Here is a 24,404-nt window from a genome sequence, read left to right on the forward strand (position 1 = left end):
TCCTTTCCTACTCCGTTGTTCTACAGTTTGTTGGACTATGAAGCAATAAAATGAAATTGTTTGGATCACAGAACAGAACAGAGAGCACTCACATAATCTGTTTTGAAATCCACAAGACCTGGTTAATAGGATAAAAAAAATCATGATTTGATTTGATTGGTAGCCCACCTGTCTATTTATGCTGTACTGTAGACTTCCATTTGAAAAGAGCAACAGCTTCAATGATATTCTATATTTTTCCCATTATTATCAATCCCGTGAAAACACCAAAACCTACATTGTGTTAGTCTGCCTCTCAATATGTTCCGACTTTGTCAGCCTGTCTGTGGCACTCCTCCCCAAGTTCCTTTGTTCCTGCTGAAGTTCATCAAAAACAGGTCACAAATAAATAGTTTTATTCTTTTTAAAAAGGCTAAATTATTTCCTAAAACAGCTGGGAATGGTAGTTTTTAGCAAACATTTCTCAAGCAAGAGTAAAAAGTGCATTTGTTGCTTCCCAGCTACCATCTTGAATATTTCTAATGACATTTTGAAGCTTGTTTTAAAGGTAAAAGTTACATGAATAGGTGGGTGCGTGGGTAGTGTACTCGGTTAGTGGCCCATCCCCCTGGAAGAGACCACTTCCTGTTTACATTAGTAACCCCGCCCCCTGAGAGGTCTCAAACACAGGCTCTTTCTGCTTCAATACAGAGCAGCCTTTCACTTTTTTCCTCACTCAGTTTATTTACCTTCTTGCTCACTATTCTCTCACCACAGACAGAATCTCACATGTGCACGGGTGCCCAGCTCACACACCCACACACCACACACACACACATCTTGAACACTGACCAGTACATTCATTCACCACTTAACCCACATGCTCTGTCACCCTGCCTTGCTGAATCACACACTCATCCCTGTAAGCACTGCTATCCTCTCCTTTTGGACTTTTTAGACCTCTTCCCTTCTTCTCAATATGTTTTTCATCACTCTCTGTTTGTAATTTTCAACCTTTTCTTGGTGCCACATTCCATTTCTGCCATAACTTTCTCCTTTGCACTCCAGCAGTGTTCTGGGCACTGAGACATGGCCTGTAAGCTCGGCTTGGTTGCATGTCAGATTTTTTTTGCGGGGGTTTAAAAACTCTCCCTTCTCTCTTTCTTCCTCCCCGCCCCTGCCCTCTCTTCCTCTTGGCTGCGTCTGGAATGTCCCACACGTGGCAAGCCCAAACTGCCGCACCCCTCCAGCCCTGTACCCTGTGGTGGAGGAGGGAGGAAAGGGTGATGAGAGAGAGAGAAAGAAAGAGTGTGTGTAGAGTTTCAGAGAGAGAGAGAGAGAGAGAGAGAGAGAGGAGGGAAGGCAGCAACAGATCTATCAGTTGTGTTTCAGTTCAGTCAGATCCTGCTGTCTTCACTCCCTCTTACCTCCTGTATCCACATTATCTTGGGTCTGACTGGTTAGAGGAGGCTCTCAGGCGTGTCCAGTGTCCGCCAGTGGTCATGCGGCTCTCCATGCTGGTCAGTGGACGCACTGCGGTCTGTGCCTAGTGGTCAGTCCACTCAGTTGTAAGTTTGGAATGACATGTTGGGTGAAGGTGGGCGGAGGGGGAGGGATGTTATGTTTTGTGTTCATGCTGTTCACAGTGTGACTGCTTGGTCCTGTTGCTGTGTGCAGGAAGGTTCGTCTTGGCCGTACTGGAGTGGAGGAGATCAAATGCCACCCCTTCTTCAAGAACGACCAGTGGACCTTTGACAACATCCGAGAGAGTAAGTGTGTGCATTGTTTTGATTCTTCTGTGTTTTTTAAAATCCCGACAGCGCAGTCGCAGATTTTTTTTATCTCTTGCGATTTCTTTTTCTACTTCTTCTCCTTCGTCTCATTTCTGCTTCTACTTCTTATCATCCTCTGCCCATTCCTCTGCGTATCTGGTTCTTTTCAGCCAAAGCTCATAGTTTATTTCCATCTCCTGAGCCATTAAGCCTACATATATGGTACACATGCTCTCCACATGCTCCCCAGTCATATCTTTTAAACATTATATTACTGGATGCTGTGCAGACCGGCGGAGCACATAATGCACAAAACCTGCAGAATAACCACCTACATATGACATATGCTGCTCCAGAAGAATAGAATAGAGATGTTTCTGAAAATATGAAAGAGTGCAGTTTTTACATTATTTTTTAATACTATATGGTGTTTTGTTGATGCTGCTAACCGGTTAGCAAGTTAATATTTTAAACCTCAAGTTAAATTCAGCCAGTTTAATATGGGAAAATGACAAGGCCCTACATCATTCAATACATAAACATTGCATACTCACTGTGGACAACCCATACTACTAATATACACACTAATGAAACTGAAAGGTTGTTTTTAATGAAAGTGTCCACCAATAAGAATTTGTTGTGTGAAATGACGTGTAAAAAATAATATAACATGTCTATGTTGCTCAGTCCAAGATGTAATAATAATTCCCAGTGTCAAACAGTTTTGTATGGTTAAAATTATCACATGAACTGACCTTTTCTCATGTTTGGTGTGTTAGTAATGGCTAATGCAATAACTTTAGGAATAAGAAAAAAAAAGGAATAATTGAAATTGTTACATTATCACTTGTTTAACACCATGCAAACAAAATTTTTTGCATGTTGCATTTTCTTTGTGTATATATATCATTCATACTATATAAAACAGTTATCTTGAAAAAAATGAATATATAGGAGCAAAATAAAGAACAGAAAAACCAAGATATCTACATTATTTATCTGGGTCATATTTAAATGGTAAAAAAAATGATTCTAAGCTTTTTACGCAAAACTAAAATTGTTATAATATCCATTCGTTATTACATTTTACTTAACTGTGTTGTTTTAAATTTAGCATGTGATCACTGCACATCGAGAGCCGTGGCTTTAACTCCCAAACATCACTGAAGAAGGAAGGAAGAAAAATAAGGAAAGGGGATATATTAGCAATATGAACAGGACCTCTGTGTCTGTATATAATTACACGCAGCCTCTTTCTCCTTGCCTCTCCGTCTCTCTGCTTCACCTGGCTCTGATTAAGACAACAGACAGAACTTCTGATTAGAGCCTGGCAGTCTGGAACATGAAACCACTACTGTGCCACTGCTGTGCTGCTCAGCTCTCTTTATGTTTGCACATGCATGTCCTGTCACACACACACACACACACACACACACACTTAAACACACCCTCAAAACATAACCCTGTTACCATTCTGCCATCCTGCAGAGCTGGATGTACCTCCCACCCCTCTGTGTCTGTTTAATAGTGACATTACTCCCTGCTGTGTGTGGCCTCAATCCAGGGGGGTTATTTTCTGTGTTTGGGCTCTAAGATTCTCCACGTTTATCAAGCTTATTAAGCATCGGGATGGTTCAGGGCTAAAGAAGTCAGCACCATGAAGAGATGGACGAACGGACAGATGGGACGGGAGGCAGCACCCCCCGCCGGGACGGGCGGGGCCGACTATGCGGCCTGTGTGGACTGGTCTAATGAGAGGGGCGCCCCAGTTGGATGGTTGCTCCCGTTCTCTCACTCTCACTGTGGCTATGGCTGCCTGTCATTAGCCGCCCGCTATCAGAGAGCATTCTGGGAAGTCATGCCACAAGGGCCTCCATAGAGCGGCCCGTGTCTCTTTCTGTCTCACCACATTCTGGCTTTCTTTTTTTCTGCTTCGTCCTTTTTATTTCCCCTCATTTGTCTCATTCCTCCGCTTGATCTCTCCCTGTATTTTCTCCACCATCTTTTAGTCACATTTGTCACGCTGAGGGTTGTGTCTTGACCTAACAGTAATGAGCTCTTTACCCAGAGCCAGAATCGCACTGGTCTGGGGAACTCGATCCATAATGGCTGCTTATTTCTTAATTAGGGACTATTTATAGGTTAAAGGACTGGCTTAGTTTTATCTGATTGGCCCTTTGACACATTTTTGTGTGCCAGTTGTGCAGAGGCTTTTAAAGTGCGCCTGCTCCTCTGAGAAGAGAGCAGAAGGAGCGTTCTCTCCTGGTGTGTTTAGGCAACGTTTGTGAAAGGCACTGTGTGTGGGGGCACAAAGCAAGCACTGTACGTGAAAAGGAGTGGTGTCAGCCTCACGCCAACCTGCAGAAAGCTTACTCAGACTACAAGCAGGGCAAAATTTACTCAGAAACACTGCTGGAAAAAAATAAGAATTCAATTTTAAGAGGTTTTTGAAGATGTAGCATAAATTTAAATATCTGTAGCATCAGGTTTAAATCATTGATAGTCATTATACTTAATGTAAAATATAATCTTTCTCTTTCCTCATCCCTTCTTAGTTTGTACCTCCTCCTTTCTTTCTTTTGCTCCATGACTCTTTTTTTCTGTATTCCAGCTGTGGCCCCAGTTGTGCCAGAGCTGTGCAGCGACATAGACACCAGTAACTTTGATGACATAGAGGTCGATAAAGGAGATGTTGAGACCTTTCCTCCACCCAAAGCCTTTGTGGGCAACCAGCTACCATTTGTCGGCTTCACTTACTTCAAGGAAGACCAGTAAGTTTTTGTGTTTTATTTGAATATTTTACTTACTCGTCTGTGCTGTTGTATTTTTTGGCTGGATTCATGTTTTTGACTTCATATTTTGGTTTAGCTAGAACCTAAAGTATGTATTTTTTTTTGTAATACTGGGATATTATGTAGTTTTTCACTCAAACAATGTGTAGCTGTCATGTGGGAACTTTTACATGGGCCTCTAGACTCAGGAAACGGGCTTAAGGACAGTACTGTGCCTAAAATGCCAGAAGGAGAAAAAGACAACTTCACACCCTTACCTTTAATACAGTCTTATACCAGTCAGACACTGTATGCCTGTTCACGCTCCACACTGCCGCCTTGTTCTGACAGCCGCTTTAAATGCCCACTGTGCTTATGATGAAGCCGGGTTCCCAAAGCGTGGTCTCTATCGGTATGAGAAATAGAAAAAAATAACACCTGCATTCAGGATTCATGCTCTCACAGTGCTCTTATCAGAAAGGTCATATATTCATCAAACTGAAGGCTCTTACATCAAATGTCTAAATAGTTTGTTGGGTTTTTTTTCCATTTGAATGTAGCAGAGAAAGAGGAGTCACCGTCAAAACAGTGGCATTTAAGTAAAGTGCCTTGTCAGAAGTATTTGCAGGTGGTAGAAAAAAAAATCCAAAATTCATGATAATACATGAACTTTGAGTAGCTAATAAAAAATATGGCTGTGGGCAAGACTTTGCCTACTGACCAGCCTTCTTTAGGTTTCTGCTACACTGCATCCTTAACTCTGAATTTCTGGACTTAGGCTTCTTGTGATGTAAATGCTGCCTAGTGTTTCTAGAAACCATCCTTCATGTTTTTTTAGCAGTGTGTACTGTATGGATGTCATGTCAATTTTTTTTCACTTTAAAGGGCACAATTGGTCTTGTAAAATGGTTTCAGATTCCTTGGTTATTATATAGTCATGTAATGATTCCCAGAATTGCACCATCATGGTTGGCAACAGACAGTGTGGGTTGGAGGCATGCTTTTGGATTTCTGCAAAAGTAAATCCATCCAGATGTAAGAAGAAGCCTGAAAGAGCTTTAGACCATATTTGCTTTTTACACGGCACATGGTTCCAGATCTTGTGCTCCATGCATGAGGTTATACTGTATGTCTTCACTGAGTGCTTTCTGAATGGTAGTAAAATAAAAGTGACATGTCTCTGGATTAACATAGAGTACCACCTTGATGATCAAAATGGCATCATGGATCTGGTTTTTGGGTGAAATGCGTCACTCGGTTGTAGAAATTTGGACATGTTGACAGTGAGGGATGGTAGTGATGGCTTGAAAACCACCTCGTTTAAACTCAGTTACAGACATTAATGGTTCTCCTTTGTCCCTCCTCTCACTCTCTCAGGCTGCTGAAGGGAAATAAAAGCTGCTCTGTGGAGGATTCAGAGGACTGTAAGGATAACTCTGAGGAGAAGGAGTATTGCTCTGACAGCAAGAAAGAGGTAGGTGTTTTTAGAGCATCTTTATAGGCAAATGTTTCATTATCAACAAAAAGATCATAATACTATGATAACAGAAGATGCATATAAAAAAAGACATAATAAAAGATGGAATTTACAGTTAGATAATATTAATTTTCTTTTCTGGTCATCTGGAGGAGCAGCTTCAGAAAAAGCTTCATCAAGTGGAGGAGCAGCTCGACCATGAGATGCAGGCCAAAGATGAGCTGGAGCACAAGTGCAAGTAAGACTGGACTGACAGCACATCTAGTCTAAACTGGTTCTCACATTTCAAATATAATGCAATTTATAAGCTGAGTAAGGTTTAATTCATGAAATATAAAATACACATACACAAATAAATATCCTTTTTACATCCACTGTTTTACAGGTATAGCTTACAGCTTGTGTTTATATTGGTGACTGACACATTCATTTTGAGACAGTGGTTTTACTACTATGAAGTAAACAGACCATCAATGAGAAGATTGGCAGTTTCTTTCGGCCACTGAAGGGAATTATGTTGTATGTCACCAGATGGATATAACAGGAAATCTACTGAACTGGAAAATATGGGGAGATCACTTCCAACATGTAGTAAAAGTCAGAACAAATGGTAGTGGTCTAGGGTATCATAAACAAGAGTCATCTTTGGTTTTGAAAATTTGGGGCACCTTATAGTATAAAATTGCATATAAATAAACTGAAATATCCTCAAAGTAGTAACTGTATTGGGCATAGCAGGACAACAGGCAGGCCAAGTGCTTCTTAACTTGATTGTTGATTGTTTGATTAATAATCTGTAATAAAACTACTTTTTCTCCCCAGAAATGCCACCAACCGTTTAGACAAGTTGGTCAAAGAATTAGACAAGGAGGTAAGGATGGGTGGATGCCGTTTCAACTGTGTTCTTGACATGATGAAGCTGTTTAAGGTTTATTTCACTTAACATTGTGTGTAAATTCCTCTCTGGTCAGATGAGTAGCAGACAGAGAGTCGAGGCTTCGCTGAGGCAGCTGGAGAGAGAGCGAGCTCTGCTGCAGCACCAGAGTGCCGAGAACCTGCGTAAGGTGGAGATTGAGACTGACAGAAAACGCAGTCTGGAGAACGAACGTGAGCATTTTCATATATTTTGCTTGCAAAACTGGTTGTACATTTCAGTGTGAACATGCAATATGAGGACATTATGTGTCCTTGTGTCCCATTGTCCATATCAGATGTGGAAATATATGCTGGTATTTCCAGATTCCACTGAGTATTTTATATCAAATACTACAACATCTGTGTCATTTGTCTGTATTTACGCATCAGTGAACAACCTGAGGGACCAGTTAGAGGATCTAAGGAAGAGGAACCAGAATTCCCAGATCTCCAATGAGAAAAACATCCAACTGCAGAGACAAGTGAGGAGGAGCTTTTTAACTTCACCCAACATGTGGTGCATGTGATTATATATGTTGTATATCTGTGTTTAAATTAGGATTGTTCCCTAGTTATGGAAAGATGAATTAATGTGATGCATACTGTGCAAAATAATATACACACATAAGAACATTTCAAGTATATTTTTCTCACCGAAGCAGTATCAATAATTCTTTACATTTCTATTTAACAAAGCTACGATGTCCATTTGAAAGTATAATACGATACTGGAAAGAAATGGGCTTAAGAACCTTGATTGATAATGTTTAACATGCTTTGATTGTTGAAAAAAGTTGAAGAACCTTGACGTCTTCATTATGGTTTTTACCTCCCTCCCTCTTTCTTCTATTAGTCATTTTTCATTAAGCTTTCACTGTTTCATAAGCGCTTGTACTTATGTAACCCAAACATCCTTATTTAATAATCTATATCAAAGCAGGCAACTGTGACTTCTTTCATTATTTCATCTTCTTCCCCTCATTAAATTCCTTTAATTTTGCTGATGCACTGACCCGGTTTTGCCTGTGGTGTAAAAGTTTCATCTTGTCTGTTTCTACTCGGTAGCTTGAGGAGGCCAACGCTGTGCTTCAGGCTGAGCAGGAGGCATCGGCGCGGCTCAAGAAGAGTCAGGCAGAGGTGCAGAAACAGGCCCAGGGCCTGGAGGTTAGCCTCAAGGAGATGCAGGAAAAGTGCAGCCAGCTGGAAAACAGCAAGATGGAGCTGGAGAAGCAGCTGATGGGGCTGCAGGCCGAGCTGGAGACTGAGAGAAGAGACCGCAACCTCAAGACAGAAACTATCTCTGAGCTGCAGGGTGAGACCTTACTGTTCATTAGACAGTAAAATTAATTTAATGAATAGTTAACCACAAAGAGATTTGAAGGGTCTTGTAACTTGGTAATAGTGGTGGGAAATTAACAATAAACACCAGAAAAATGCTGCTAAGATGTGGTCGTTAAATTTTACTACAATACTCACCACTTTGGCAGCAAGCCAACCATTATTAAGAGGTTTTTTTTATATTCCAAACTTTAATGTGTCCATTAAAATAGCAAAAGGTTAGATAATTTGGCATTCACCAGTCAAAAAGGTTAATTCCCTGCTATAACTGCAGGTATGAAATGAAACTGTGATCTTCATGGGCTCATTGAAAGCTTCTATAGTAAACATCTACTCAGTAGCAGGAAAAAGGCATTACACAACTTGGAACTGTAGGCTGGAGCGGGTGTTAGATGTGAATCAGCTTTTTGGACCAGGACTTGGGGAAATATCAGATCATAGGTGGAAACATCTGTTCAAAAGGCAGGGACTGAAGCAAAAGGCTGTAAAAGTCAAAGGCGGACCAGAGCCAACACCTCTTGTGAGACGCTGTTTGGAAACTTAAACATATTCGGAGGCCAGTCACTGAGGTCAGAGGGGACATATTGTAACAAAAGTGTTGCTTGTTTGCAGTGATGCCTCGTGTTTTTTTTTTTCCTACTGGTAAAATTCTCCATATGGGTGGAGTTAGGTAAAGGGGAAAATAAAAATAAAATGTGTCGTTTTTAATATATTTAAGACCAAACATGCTGGAGCATTACGCAGTGTCTCACCTAGGATCACGTCTGTTTGAAGCTGGAATAGCTCAGGTGCTTTTCCATGTAGTTTCTGCATTTGCTGCATGTTTGTTTCAAGTCTATCACGTCATAATCCCTGTTCGCATTCCTCAACCTCAGGACGCATCTCTGGCCTGGAAGAAGAGGTGAAAGAGGTGAAGTCATCTCTCTCCAAGGTCCAGACTGAAAAGAAGCAGTTGCAAGAGAAGCTCAATGACCTCAAGAAGGTTGGTTGCCATTTCTAATTGCTTATTTCCAATGTGAACTGAGATTTAAGGCTTGCTCCAAAGATATTTCCCCTCCAAACTATGTTGACATTGTCGTACTTCATATTGGAAATTTGCCTTTGGCTGTGGTCATGCAGTAAGTTTAACTAATACAAAACATTTCTATGACATTGTAGCTACTAAAAACCTAATATCTCGCTTGACTTTTTAGGAGAAGAACAACCAAGAGATTGACCTGACGTTCAAGCTGAAGTCACTCCAGCAGAATCTGGAGCAGGAGGAGGCAGAACACAAGGCCACCAAAGTCAAGCTTGCTGACAAAAACAAGATCTACCAGTCCATTGAAGAGGCCAAATCTGAGGCTTTAAAAGGTGAGCAAGTGGGAAGGCAAAAGAGTGAAACATGACTGGAGAATGGATGAAAGCATCAGCATATGGCCAGTAGTTTAAAGTTAATTTACTCACACTAGTGCCTCAGCTTACATAGATATTGAGATAATAAAAGAAGAAGCAAAGAAGCAAAAGTATTACCAATCACAAATGTGGCTTCAGCTATGAAGGATGACAAGAGTAGAAATGAAGCATCTCTTAATTTCACAGCGAAGGTTTGAATGTTGGGTAGACTTTAAGTAAACAGCATTTTCAAATAATTGTGCATTGTGTCCAGCGATTAGACAGATAACTGTGACAGGCTGGCCTTGAAACACTGTACTTGGGTCTGATTATCCGCCTGGCACTCAGCCATTTATCTGAGTGCTCCGAGCATGTTCAGTGAAAGGCAAGAATTGTTTTGTCAATACTGTGATATCGAGTTCAGCCTAGATTACCCTGCTGATGGTTCTCCTGGTTGTTTCCTTTGGTCTAGAGATGGAGTGCACCCTCCACGAGGAGCGCAGCTTAAAGCTGCAGGTGGAAGGCAAACTGCTGCAACTAGAGAAGGATCACTCCATGCTGGACTGTGACTACAAGCAGGCACAGAGCAAACTGAATGAGCTGCAGGCACAGAAGGAGAAAGTTTCTGAAGAGGTTTGTCTAACTCTTTGCACTAGCAAACAACTACCAGTAGTAGTAGTAGTACTACTACAACTACTTTGTAAAGCAAAGGTTATTTTCCAGTGGCAACCATTCAGCACTTGCTGGACTAAACTGGACCGAATTGTAAACCTCACACTTACACCTACACCACGACTGCACCAGTCGTATAGACATCCTGCCACTGAAACAATTATAACAGTCAGAGAGAGTGCGTATTTGGCTATTCTTTGTAGTGCTTAAATCATTGGTTGATTAAACTACATGTATTAGTAAATAGATAGAATCTTTATTGACAACAATTTCTATTGTTGATTAATTTATCAAATAAAAAACACCAATTACTGGGTTCCAGCCTCTACAATGTAATGATTTGCAGTTTTTCTCTATCTCAGTTATAAACTAATGATTAATTTCAATATAGGTTTTCACCATTGAGACAAAATAAGCAATTCAAATATGACACCTTGGGCTCAGTGACCTGGGGTATGTGGCCATTTTATAGGCTAAAAAGTCTGGTCTAGTTTAATATATTAATCAATAATAGAAATTAATCATTATTATATTATAATTATATCATAGTTGCAGCCCTAACTCTTTGTTCTGTAGCATTAGTTGTTCCTCATTTGTTCACCTCACTAGCACTTTTTGGAACCACTGAAAATATTCAGTGTGTGTGTGTTTGTGCAGGTGAAGACACTGAGCTTGCGTCTGGAGCAGGAGATCCACAAGCGAAGTCTGAGCCAGAGTGATCTGAAGATGCAGAACCAGCAGGTGTCAGTGCTCCGCTCCTCAGAGAAGCAGCTCAAACAGGAGCTCAACCATCTGCTGGACATGAAGCAGGTCCTGGAGAAACAGAACCAGGAGCTACGCAGGTCAGATATACCAATGATTCCCAAACTGTGGTTTCCGTACCACAGGTGGTACATGAGGCTCCACCTGGTGGTATGCAAGAGCCTTGCTGCAAGGCCTACCAATTGCACTCAAACTGGCTCAAGTTCAAAAGATTGTCATTTAATTTAATTTATTACAGACAACAGTTATTACATATACACATCACATTACAATGATGTAAAAATTAGTTTTTAATCATTTAAATATTATAGAAATAAAATTTGGCTGTGCTTAGCCAGGTAGGGTGACGTCACATCACGTCCAACATAGCATGAACTAGGAACATTAATGTTAGCTTGACACAGTCAGATTTGGACTCCTCAGTCATTGATTAAATTAAATGGCTTCAAGGTCCATAAAACAATCAAGAACCAAGTGATGATGCTGACAGGTCAGACAAATGTTTCAGTGCTGAAGAGGAGTCGGAGTTGGCAGTTGAGCCAAGAGAGAGAGAAAAAGAGAGAGAGACACATACAGCTGTTCCTACATGCCTCTTCCTGCTGAGGCAGTTGTCTTATGTTGTTGTTATTTAGCCTTCCTGAGGCTATTGCATGTTTAAAAAAGATGACTCCTCACAACAGCCCCCTCAGTCACTTCATCCCGGGCCTGTGTAGTAGTAGTACTTTATTTGATTTTATCTTATTTGATTTTGTTTGTTTTTTTCTTATTTTATTTGATTTTATCTTATTTTATTACTTTTATCCTGTTGTGTCCTTCATCGTTTTATTGTGTTCTGTTGTGCTATTTATTGTGGGTTTTTTTTTATCTTGCTTTGCAGCACTTTGGAAACCTTGTGTTTGTTAAAATCGTGCTATATAAATAAAGTGGATTGGATCGGATTAGTAATAGTAGTAATAGTCAGGGGTGGACTTACATAGGCGAGGTGGCTCTTTCAATGTTACATTGTTGGTGTTAGAAGTGCTACTTGGGAAATTTGGTTAGGTACGTAGTGGTACATGGTCTGAAAAGTTTGGGAACCTCTGAGATATACACACACATACGCCTGCATAAAAAGCGTAATGGACATTGTGCATACACACACATACACACCTACACACACACACAGAACAGCGTTGTTGGCAAATCATTGTGGAGAATTTCATTCATCATGTCTGATTGAGGGAAGTGTTTTGGCTCTGCTGTTGAGTTGGCGGAGAGGAATGAATGACAGATTTTTGGTTCTGTTCCAGGGAGAAGCAGGAGGCTGATGGCCAGTTGAAGGAATTAAAGGACCAACTGGAGGCAGAGCAATATTTCACAGTAAGTCTAAGCATTCAATTTCCCTTTTTTGTGCACTCTTGACAGCCAAATATTTGAAACTCAGCATAGTTTACATAATGTTGATAGCCTAGCTAAAAATTTAAATAAACCTGCAATTGCCTGAATACAATTTATTCCTCACAAATGAGTTTTCCTCCTCAATCATAACTCTTCTATGATGTTAAATAAATTAAAAATCCTTTTATATTCTATCAAGACCCTGTACAAGACGCAGATTCGTGAGCTGAAGGATGACTGTGATGAGAAGAATAAGCTGTACAAAGAGGCAAAGCAACGTCTGGCACAATACGAGGAGGAGAGGTAACTGTGGGCTACTGATCTGCTGACTCTGTTTCCAGTTTAGAAACATTAAAACAAGAAACTGTAAAACACTGAAATGATTTGAATAGTATGCAAATTAAACTAGCTATCTGACATTTCTCTCATAAATAACACACGTATAACACACGTCAAATGAGCAAAACAAGAAAACATCAAAGGAGAAACCAAAACAACAAGTACAAATTTAATCTAAAAGTGGGACATGCTCGAAGAAAAAAATTCAAAATGAAATAAAATACAACAAACATTTAACACAAAATAGGTATTCAAGCATAAAATTGAAGCATGGTGCTGGATAAAAATGTGAAAAACTCACATATGTTGAGATTTAGAGTTGAATGTCAGTACTGTGAATTCTCACCACAGCCAGAAAGGAGCATTTGACCTTTAACTGGATGAGTGAGGTATAACCGGATTAGCAGCTTTTCCAAATGCATTGATGCACAATCATGCAAGTAATTGTCACATGGAAAATGGTTTAAAATTATGCATTGACAAATATTACAGCATGTCCACACAGTCTTTTCTGATGACTGGCATAACAAACAGCCGCAGGAAATTTTTGCAGTCTTGAGGATTAATCCTGTACTACAGTACCAGTTTAATAAGATGGTAATAACTATTCCTTCCCCTCATCCCTCCATAGGGATTCTCTAACAACCCAGCTGGAAGCCAGTTTGACCAAGGCGGATTCTGAGCAGCTGGCTCGCTCCATCGCTGAGGAGCAGTACTCCGATCTGGAGAAGGAGAAAATCATGAAGGAGTTGGAGATAAAAGACATGATGGCGAGACACAAACAGGAGCTCAGCGACAAAGAGGCTACAATCAGCTCGGTGAGACCAGAGTTCAAAAGCATTTTTGGTTGATCCAATTTATGAAGTTTTTGTTTGTTTGTTTGTTTTTTATGAAGGTCTAATTCAATAAATCAAACTTTTTTGTATGTTTTGAAATTCAATTTTGAATTTCAGTTAATATTCCTATAACAAATGTGTAAAGACTTTGTCCAAACTGTTGTAAATCCTCAATTTCCTGTCCTGTCAGCTATTTAAAGGTAGGTTTTCTTGTAAACAGACAAATGTATGTTTATGTTCACTTTTTTTCAACAAAACTCATTGTATATATCCTTGAATCCTTGAACATTTGCAAAGATGATTTTAAAGTATTTTGAAACCAGCATTGTTTATATACATGTGTGCTAGCTCAGAGCATAAAATGTAAAACGAATAATTGATAATAATAATAATAATAATAATGATAATAATAATAATGATAATATGTATAAAAAAAATAATGGACATAGCCACTGTGATGTCACCCATTGGCTTGTGGACTTCTGTTTTGAAGCCTTGAGTTTGGCCTTTTGACCGTCGCCATCTTGCATTCTTGGAGCCAGAAGCGATGAGAAATGACCATATTTGGACAAGAGTGTGGAGCCGGGGAGGAGCTCCCCAGGGTCCAACTACAGCATCTCTTGCACTGCTTTGGTAGTGACTTGTCAATCACAGCATAGCCATGCCCTAAAACATACCCTGCTTTATTGTCTATTTTACTCTAAATGGGACCATAATTTACTCAATGAGCATCATGCTGTAACTAGCGATTGAGACCATAAACCATAAACAGGTCTGTTTACTGAGGTAATAAATGAGAAGTAGAGTCATTTTCTCATAGACTTCTATACAGACAGACTTCTTTTTTGGAGTCAGTGGAGTCGCCCCCTGCTGGCCATTAGCTTCATTTTTCAGACTCGGAGCTACCTGCTTTGCTTGGAGTCTTCTTCCCTTTTTTCTTGGCACATTGCTATGTTTCTGGGCATCTTACAGCCACCAACTGTCACTCAGTGAAATAGCATGAAATAGTATCAGGAAAGAAAAAAATACTAACAAATTGGGGACCAACTCTCCAAGACATTGCTCCATAGTGCTACTAGTGTCAATAACTCCACAGGGTATCTTTAATTAGTTGATGAACAATAAGTTAATTGTCTTCAGCTGGTGGTCCAGATGTAAAATTGATTTGGATAAGACAGCTGGATTAAAACTGAGGACCAGCATTGACAACCACTGCAGTAAAACAGTAGTAGTTTGGATCATAAAAACTGTGTATCTTTCCCTTTGCTTCTTCCTGTGAAGCACTTTCTGATTTCTATATGTGCTATATAAGTAAAGTTTGCACTGTATGGATGGATGACACCAGCTCACTTCTACTCTGACACTCTACCCTCACAGTTGGAAGAGTCCAATCGCACTCTGACGGTGGATGTGGCCAACCTGGCCAGTGAGAAGGAGGAGCTCAACAACCAGCTGAAAGAAATGCAGCAACGTGAGTTCCATTTTGAGCCAACAAGTGCTGCAGAGAACTACAGAAATGACATTTCCTTCAGTTCTGCAAAATGGGTTAAAACACTGTCTTACTTATTCAGATAATTTATGGGGAGAAAGTTGTACAAATGTCATAAAAATTAACCCTTAATGTCTTCATCTGTGAAGCAAGTGTCTGTAGAACGGCAGAATCTTGGTCCTCAGACTTGTACATATAGGTTTTGAATTACTTCTGTATAGATTCTGTTGTATAAAAATTTATTTGGCCCTGAATCGATGTTCATATTCTATATGCTATTCATACAGAGTTCCAGAAAGCCAGGGAGGAGGAGAAGCAGATGAACTGTCTCAAACTGTCCTTTGAAAAGCAGCTGCAGAATGAAAGGACACTAAAAATTCAGGTGTGTGTCTGAATGCCTACACAGGTCTGCAAAGCCTGGACTCTTTTCTTTACTTTCATACTTCTATATTTTTTTCCACAGACCATTGTTGTGTCAGACAGTTTATCTGTTGTTAAGAATAATGTTCAGCTGCACTTGCGCTGAACTCTTGCCGCAACATTGATATTCCTGTAGGCTTCCCTGTATATTTACAGAATTCATACTTTATCATGAATAGATCTCTGTAAAGCAAAAATTTGCTGTTTTTTTCTCCCAGGCCATCAACAAGCTGGCTGAGGTGATGCAGAGGAGGGAGACAGTGAGGGGGGGCCACCGGGGCACTGGCACCGAGGTGCACAGGAAGGAGAAGGAGAACAGGAAGCTGCAGCTGGAGCTGAGAACAGAGAAGGAGAAACTCAACAGCACCATCATCAAATACCAAAGAGAGCTGACAGAAATGCAAGCGGTCTGTACACCCACACTGCCAACACATACACAGATACATTTACAAAAGAAAAACACTGCAATTCTCTGAGATACTGATGAAAGATATTGATACTGATTTTTTTATTTTTTTTTTTATTGCTGTGTTATGATAGTGAGATGGAGATACTGTAGGTCACAAATGGACTTCAAAATTAATATATTTGCAAGGAATAGTCCTAGCCAGTGAGTCATTAATCACTTTTCCAAGATCTGATATTACATTTAATGTTGTGCCAAAGATGTGTAGGAGGAAATTGCCTACTGGATGATGTCAAATGCCAAAAAATGCAGCTCTTCTCCTTATCTAACAGACATATAAAGATGGTATCCCTGATTATAGCCAAGGCGATTTAAGTATTTACTGCACTGTAATTCCACTGTCACCCATAATTGATTTTGTTTATGTCTGTTGTTCAGCTGATAGCAGAAGAGAGCCAGGTGCGTCTGGAGCTTCAGATGGCACTAGACAGTAAGGACAGTGACCTCGAGCAGCTACGTTGCCAGCTCACCTCCCTCAGCGTTCACTCCCTGGACTCCACCAGCGTCAGCAGCGGCAACGACCTGGACATGGTTGATGGATACCCAGGTAGACGTCAGGAGACTTTATCTCACACTCATCATCACATGATTTGGCACAAACATGTAAACTTAAAATGCTCAAAGCCAGTTCTGTAAGCAGATAAACTTCAGCATGCACTTCCTGCATTCCTCTTTCTGCAATCTCTCTTTGTGTGTTCTCTCTATTTCCTTTGTTTTCACTTTGATACTCTTTGTCTTCCAGGCCAGTTGTATTTGACCTTTTTCTCTTCATGCTTCTTCCCTTTTCTTCCTCCCTCATTTCACCTCCACTTCTCTCTACGGGGTCGGGTGCAGTGCGCATTACTCACTCTCACACCTCAGAATCAATGTCCTTCACCTACCAGCGCACACACAAATCTGTCTGCATCGACACCCGACCCAACCTTCACTCGGCTCGCTCCCTCTTTGACTCTGACTCTGAGGATGAAGAAGAATATGACGGGCAGGTGGAGCAGGGCCCCCGCCCCCTGGCCCTCACCTACAAACAGTCCCCTGATTCTGAGCCTGAACTCGCAGGTGACCCTACATAGCGGTTCAAACCTAGGATGGGGATGGAATTTTAAACTGCAATTGACCTAACAATGCTTCATACCCTTTGTCCATGCAAATTTGAAGAAAATCCTTTTTCCTAAATTCACTCAGTTGAGAAAGAAAAGCCCCAACCTTGGTTCAACCCAGCAAAATTGCAGCTAATCCCTCTTCTCTGTTGACTCTGTCTCTGCTGTGCTGTGCTGTAATCCCTTTTAATGTTCACTGGACACGTGAATACTCACAGCTTGATACTTGCCTGCTTTGTTCACATTTTTTACACTACAAAAGACTCTGGGAAAGTACTTTTATAACAATGAAGTTTGCTGTGTGGAGTTTTTCAAAGCTAAAGATTTTTTTTTGAAATCCTGTTTTAGCTTTTCAATGAAGAGCCTGTTAACATTTGTTGTTAAAACCGAGGAGCAGGGCTTCCTGAACCCTGTCTTCTGGTTTTTAGTCAGGGATCATTTCCTGTCAGACTGATGAGTGTCTGTTTAAGGAAAATACCACCAAAGTTTCAAAATGTAAAGGTTTTCTTTTAAGTGCTTCACATGATTAAAGGCTTTTTTCCTTTCAATTCTAACATCTTCCTGTTTTCTTTGCGCTCACCAGACTCCAGGCTGGAGGGCTGGGTTTCACTTCCTACCAAGAACACAAAGCGGTTTGGCTGGGACAAAAAAGTAATGTATTCACCATTATTTCTCACGTCTTCAGATTTGTTTTTTTAGTAATCATCAGTGAGTCATTTCCACCTCTAACCCGTTTGGTCCTTGTTTCCTTTTCCTTTACAGTATGTAGTGGTGAGCAGTAAAAAGATCCTGTTCTACAACAGTGAGCTCGACCGAGAGCAGTCCAACCCTTTCATGACTCTGGACATCGAGTGAGTTGTTTAAAGCAGGTTTTGACTAGTGTAATACCACATATTATTAATAATAATACAGTTTAAATATAGAGGACGTTAAAGTCCATTAAGAATGGGAATGTTGTTAGGTTTGCAGGTATTTGCAAGTCATAAACCAGAGTAACTTTCTGGACAAATTAAAATTTTGACCTGATGATGATGCTGGACGAAGAGTCGGGTTTTCAGAAAAGTTATTGCAATTCATCCTGAGGGGGACATAAATGTCTGCACTTAATGTCATGGCAATCAGAAAATATCACTGCACTAACTCAAAACCTCATGGTGGTGCTAGAGGAAAAGTCACCAAAGTCATCAGGCTTCATCCACAGGGCATCATAGATTACTGCACCAAATTTCATCACAATTCATCCTATAGTTGTATGGCTATTTCAGTCTAGATCAATGTGGTGGACCAAACCAGAAATAAGAGATATATACTGAATAAAACAAGGCAGGTAAAAACAGCAACTGATTAAAAATTAGTAGAAATGAGGTAAAAAGTATGATTTGACAAGTGATTTACAAGGGGATACAGAGGCATGGGTGGCTTTTGAAAGAATTCTTCGAATTTGAGTTTGTGGCCTGAAGCTGCCCATAACTGACATTTACTGCCAATATCTTTCAAGGCATTCTAGTTAGGTTACTAAAATTAATATCACTCTATACCCACTTAAATAATTACACTTATTATCTGGGGTGAGCTCCAGACTTAACTCTTCCATCTCTCGCCCCCCTACAGTAAGCTGTTTCATGTCCGACCTGTCACTCAGACTGACGTGTACCGTGCAGATGCAAAAGAAATCCCGAGGATATTCCAGGTAATGCAATCATATCACAGGAAGAAAACAGGTTTTTTTAAGCTTGTTTTTCTCAAAGATACTGTGTCATGAGCAAGGACCCTTCCTGTTTCCCTTTCTTTATGTCCCTCCTCCTTCCTTTGACATAAATTGAGTCTGTTTTTAGTTCAGCCGTTTGCTTCAATAAATATTAATTTAAACTGCAATTCCTTTCCTTTTCCCAGATCCTGTATGCCAATGAAGGCGAGAGCAAGCGTGACCAAGAGGTTGTAGTGGAGCCCACGCCATACAGCGATCGCCCCTCCTACATCAGCCACAAGGGCCACGAGTTCATCCTCACTCTCTATCACTTCCCCTCAAGCTGTGAAGCCTGCACTCGGCCTCTGTGGCACGTCTTCAAGCCCCCGCCGGCCCTCGAGTGCCGCCGTTGCCACACAAAGTGCCACAAAGACCACCTGGACAGAAAGGAGGAGGTTATTGTGCCCTGCAAAGGTCAGTTTTATGAAGAACAGTTCATATTGAACTTAACATATACCAGGAAACCAGAAATTCTCCAGCATTCATTTGGATTGTATATATTTGGATGTATACTGCATGTTCATATGTCTAGGTACACATACCACAACTGCACTGTTCTCAAGATACTAAATAATACTGGGAAATAGTAAAAATACAAAATAAGAATGGGCTTTTTTTGGCAACATCCATTTGCTTTGTATTTCTGACTTATGAATTATATATATTGCATAAAAATAGAACCACTAGTGAGTGACCAGAAAAAAACACTGAAATGCAATATGGCTATATCCTATTTTTGTGAAATGGTGCAGTTTTTTAATACATTTTTAAAAATGGACATTTATTCTATAATTGTTGTTATGCTTTTGTTGTCTCTTCGTCATCGATTTATTGCAAGGCTGTTGTGTTTTATTATATTGTAAAGGCTCATAGTTTTAGAAGTCCATTAGAAGATTTTTTGGATTGACTTACATTGTAAAAAGGGCTCTGTGGTTCTCTAGGTCTTTACTGTGTTCCTAATCAGCTTTTAATCTCTCTCTTTAACAGTGAACTATGACATGTCCACTGCCAAAGATCTGCTTTTGCTGACCAGTAGTCAGGAGGAGCAGCAGCGCTGGGTCAGCCACCTCCTCAAACGCATCCCGAGGAAACACCCTACAATCAGTCATCCCTCGGCAGCCCAAACCCAACCTCCTGAGGCAACATCGAGATCCTCTCCTCGAATCTCACCCCGATCTTCACCCAGGAGCTCGCCTCACTTGTCATCCCACCGTGGAGCCATCAAGATCCAGCCCAGCAGACAGCAGCAGTCGTCGGGGAAGACCAGGTGAGGACAGGGGAAAAGTTTATTGGATATATTTCATCCATATATTTTTGTGTCAGTAGTCTGTATACTTAACTGTAATAACTGTTTACATTGAATATGTTCAAATTCAAAAATCATGTATGCCCATCCCAACATTACATCAGGTGTGTTGGCAAAAAGGGAAAAACAAGATCAAGAAAAAAGACTTCTGCACACTGAATAGATGCTCTCAAAAAAAGACCACTCTTCCAATCCTGATTGGTGTATGGGAGCAGACAACCACCTTTTCCAACATTTTTTTTTTTTTTTCACTTTTTAAGCCATCACGTCACAGGGGAGATACTTTTTTACTGCAAACTTTGATATGTGTCCTCTTGCAGCAGGAAACAACTGTTTAAAGAAATCAAAATAATAAGCCTTACTAATATGTTGTCTCTGTTGATGATGCTCGAACCTCTGCATTTAAAAGAGGCCTAACATCTTAGCTGACACAGTATGTTTTGCTTAAGGCAAGCTTCTTGAATTATTTGCATACTGTATATATAACACTGTTAATTCTCCAACAAGGCACCTCACACAGCATCAGTAGCCACCTAATGGAGTAGGAAATGGTACAAAACCATTATGGGACTAACTATATCTGTCTAAATTTCTGTGATTGATTAAGACACTCTGTAGTCGAAACCCAACCTAACTGGCTCTCATCCCTCAGTTCTGGCCCCATGCTCCGTATCATCCTCCACTGACCTCTGACCTCTTCACCTCTGACCCCACCATTCTAACGTCTCTCTCATGCTGGGAGACTGTAAGTAGCAGAGCTCGACGTGTTTGTGCGCCCGCTGCGTCGCTGTGCTGCTGTGCCGATTAACCATGTCATCATAAACAGCAGCACTCCATCACGCAAGAAACTACTCGCTACTGCCCCCCTGTGAATGTGGCATGTATTGCCCCAACAGATTTTCAGCACTGGCTTTTGACCCGTCGGTGAATCTCATACGTACTGTTTCAGATTGCTTGAGTTTGGCCTGAAAGACTGGAGTTGGTCGTTGGATGATGTCGATAATGATGATGATGATATATTCTTCTGAAGGAAGTGAAACAGGGGGGACAGGAGGGTAACTGGACCTCTGCATGAGACTTGTGTGTTTGCAGTTAGTAGGAGGACTAAGAAGCATGTTTTTGTGTGGTTTCCAAATTCACATTCGAGTGCCATTCATCGTCTGTGTTTGAACTTAGTCTTTGTTAATATAATACTTCATGCAAACATGCAGACCAAGATCATTTCCGAATCTGTCTGCTTTTTATTTCACTCACGCATTGTGTGGCTACTGGGTAGCTTCCTCGTTTAATATGTGTGGATTTTGTGTGGGTGTGTGTGCCTTTGAAGTTCTGCCATTCTGTTGGTAGCATCCCAGGTTTTCACATCATTTTCTCTCTCTCTCTCTTCACAGTTAACCCTGGCTGAGCAAAGATGTGTATTTTCATCTTTGTGGATTAATGACCACAATCTGGACACGGTGCCTACATTACATGTGTTATTTGTTCAGGGAAGTAAAAAACAACGGTAATCATTGACAGAAACATTCACAGAAAGTGGCTGTCGTCGTGAGAACTGGGACTGCCTTCGTCATTTTAACAAGAAGAGTATGAGCACATGCCTTCCTGTTACAGACTGAGATTTCATCTAAGAGAAAAAGTAAAAACCTCAGCTCAAACTGCCTTATTTTACAATCATTATCATGACAAAAACAAGGACATTTTATACTGTCAGATGCAGTGACTCACTTGGATATGTGTTTGTGAAGTGTTAGGCGTGTGTGTGTGTGTGTGTGTGTGAACATTTGTATATAGGATGAAGAGGTCTGTATGTGTATTGTAACACAGAAAGTGTAGCTCATAATATGTGATGTTTTATTTTTATGGATATCAAAGTATAATTAGCTGCACATTATACAGTATATGCTTGTCCAGTAAATGTATGAATACAGTTTCACTGAACGGAAGATTTTGCATCGTTATGAGTCTTGATTTTCTTGGATTTGTTTCATCACACAAAACAAAAAACTAATCCATTACATCATATGACAGAATAATGTGAACAGGAAACAATGTGCTATTCTCTTACTATTCATGATAAATTATAATAAATTCTGTTAGTCTGAAAATGAATAATTCATTTTTCATCTATGTCTTAAAAATCCCATGTGTAGGATTTGTCTCTAATATGTTGCTGTTAAGGATTTGGGGTGATACAATGCAAAAGCATGACTTACTCCATTGTAGACAGTGGCCCTAATGATGAATTCTGTGCCTTGATGTCTTGCCTGAAAGCTCTCGGACTGGATTTCATACAAAGATTCCTCTTCAAGAATAATGTAGAGGATGCATCAAAAGCAGTAGAGAGGGGTATATGACAGATAGTCCAATTAGTTTTTTTTCTGTTTTTGTCTTTGACAGTGACATGCTGTGTTTTGGGGTGGGGATGGGGGTGAGGGGGGGGTGGGACTTCCCCAACTGGGGTATGACTTTCTTTCTACACCCACATCTTCCCAGGATACATTGTGCCTGGATTATTAATGTGGTACCAGTGAGATCTTAATGATCATTAGGTATATTCATTTCATATCATCTCTTATTATACATAGTATACACTCTACAGTAATACTACAGTAATGTCATAAGAAAACAATATCAAACAAGACAATGAGATCAATAGGTGGTCCTTACTGCACATCACAGACACATTAAAAATACAGAAATGGCACAGGAATATTGCGGTGATCCCTCAGAGTTGTTTTCACTCACTACACTCTCACTCACTATCTCACTACAGTTTATTTTAGGGGACCTGAACCATACCAGAATAGGTATGTCTCTATCTTGCAAGTGCATGTGGAGTGAGTGGGCTTGACTGAAATAAATCTTTCAGAACAGCCTAAAGCCAACTGGCACTCGTCATACATAATGTAATGGTTCATCATGTTGCCCATCTGCTAAAATCGTATTGCAGTACTGCAGGTCTAATCCATTCTCTATCAGCTGTGTGACTGTATGTTCTGCTTAAATTACCATGAAACCCGAAGTATCTGCCTGATGTACCGAGCACAGTGACCTTGAGTGGTAGCTGAACGCAGCCTTTTCTTGAAGTTTCTTCTTCTCATGTATATTTACTCTTTAGTTTTTAAATTATATTTCAAGAAGAAATATACACGCACATGTTGTTACAGTTAGGTAATATAGGCAAAAATTAAAATATGTGTTTCTGTAACCCTTCATATTCTGCCCTCCTTGATGTACTACCGTTACATTGTTTAAATCCTGAACTGACTTTGTACTTATACTGTCCCTGCTCCTGTGTGAGTCATTTATGAGAGTTGATTGCTTAACTAACTGGTTTATATAGTATATGTTTTTTGCTATGCTGGTGTGGCTCTAGGGATGTCAATGTTAGTCTGATGGTCAGTCCACTATCTTGGTCCAGATTGAAACATCTTGACAAATATATTCTGGAAAATATCACAACATCTGCTTTATAGATTAGCACAAAATTTTGTACAGATATTCATGGTTCCCAGATGATTAATCCTGTGGCTTGGTAACTTTTCATCTAGCACCACAAGGTTCACATTCGCAGTTTTAAATTAAATGTTTCAACAACAATTGGATAGATTGAGATGAGGATGAATAGTTGATTCCTTAAGTTTTCATCCACTGTCTTTATTTCAATTTGTCCAATACTTTGATTTATGATCACATACCTTAAAAACTAATGAAATTCTGACCACTTAGTTTTACTAACTTACTTTACTACTTACTTTACTACTTTGTATTTAGTGTTAATTAGGAAATGTTAGCATGCTAAGACACTAACTAAAATGGTGAGCATGATAAACATTATACCTGCTACAGTGTGTTTTTAACCATTGAAATGAAAGACAATCACTGCAAACTAACATGGGCAACAAATGTCATAAATCTTGTCCAAGGACATGTTAAAAGAAGGTTTGTTCATGATGAAATCCCTTGACATTTTGACTTTTAGTTGATAATTGTGCTCAAATAGACACTGGGTGCCAGTGCTGGAATGTAGAAAATGTTATTTTACTGTTTACTTTTATTCAGTTTCTTGACTGCTGAAATATGTGATCATCTTATAAACTACAATACATCGTTATTGAGATATTGTTACACCAAACAGTATAATTTAGTTAAAATTAGCTCCCTACTCAAGGGCTATAACAGTAAAAAGCTACTTACACATTACTGCATCAGTATTATAGTAATAATCTAATCTAATATAAAAGTATATAATAATATAACTCATGCA

General features: G+C 40.0%; 1 protein-coding gene across 2 annotated transcripts in view; it reads left to right on the forward strand.

The window, feature by feature from the left end:
• Positions 1 to 22,246, forward strand: part of LOC121882549 (rho-associated protein kinase 2-like) — a 38,803-nt gene extending 16,557 nt beyond the window's left edge. Inside the window, exons 8-34 of one of the 2 annotated variants that reach the window (XM_042390878.1) lie at positions 1,657 to 1,748; positions 4,363 to 4,522; positions 5,900 to 5,996; positions 6,152 to 6,237; positions 6,822 to 6,870; positions 6,971 to 7,106; positions 7,305 to 7,396; positions 7,980 to 8,226; positions 9,128 to 9,234; positions 9,446 to 9,605; positions 10,099 to 10,259; positions 10,956 to 11,140; positions 12,350 to 12,419; positions 12,637 to 12,740; positions 13,408 to 13,594; positions 14,990 to 15,083; positions 15,389 to 15,483; positions 15,740 to 15,928; positions 16,366 to 16,534; positions 17,668 to 17,735; positions 17,847 to 17,935; positions 18,696 to 18,774; positions 18,978 to 19,245; positions 19,819 to 20,098; positions 20,790 to 20,882; positions 21,087 to 21,192; positions 21,529 to 22,246. In XM_042390878.1, the coding sequence (XP_042246812.1) occupies positions 1,657 to 1,748; positions 4,363 to 4,522; positions 5,900 to 5,996; positions 6,152 to 6,237; positions 6,822 to 6,870; positions 6,971 to 7,106; positions 7,305 to 7,396; positions 7,980 to 8,226; positions 9,128 to 9,234; positions 9,446 to 9,605; positions 10,099 to 10,259; positions 10,956 to 11,140; positions 12,350 to 12,419; positions 12,637 to 12,740; positions 13,408 to 13,594; positions 14,990 to 15,083; positions 15,389 to 15,483; positions 15,740 to 15,928; positions 16,366 to 16,534; positions 17,668 to 17,735; positions 17,847 to 17,935; positions 18,696 to 18,774; positions 18,978 to 19,245; positions 19,819 to 20,098; positions 20,790 to 20,823 (3,298 nt within the window). In that variant the 3' untranslated portion in view covers positions 20,824 to 20,882; positions 21,087 to 21,192; positions 21,529 to 22,246. The remainder of the gene's footprint in view (positions 1 to 1,656; positions 1,749 to 4,362; positions 4,523 to 5,899; positions 5,997 to 6,151; positions 6,238 to 6,821; positions 6,871 to 6,970; positions 7,107 to 7,304; positions 7,397 to 7,979; positions 8,227 to 9,127; positions 9,235 to 9,445; positions 9,606 to 10,098; positions 10,260 to 10,955; positions 11,141 to 12,349; positions 12,420 to 12,636; positions 12,741 to 13,407; positions 13,595 to 14,989; positions 15,084 to 15,388; positions 15,484 to 15,739; positions 15,929 to 16,365; positions 16,535 to 17,667; positions 17,736 to 17,846; positions 17,936 to 18,695; positions 18,775 to 18,977; positions 19,246 to 19,818; positions 20,099 to 20,789; positions 20,883 to 21,086; positions 21,193 to 21,528) is intronic. The other variant, XM_042390879.1, reaches the window with a different exon arrangement.
• Positions 22,247 to 24,404: the final 2,158 nt, after the last annotated feature.

This window comes from Thunnus maccoyii, chromosome 17 (genome assembly GCF_910596095.1).
Source record: "Thunnus maccoyii chromosome 17, fThuMac1.1, whole genome shotgun sequence".
NCBI lineage: Eukaryota > Metazoa > Chordata > Actinopteri > Scombriformes > Scombridae > Thunnus > Thunnus maccoyii.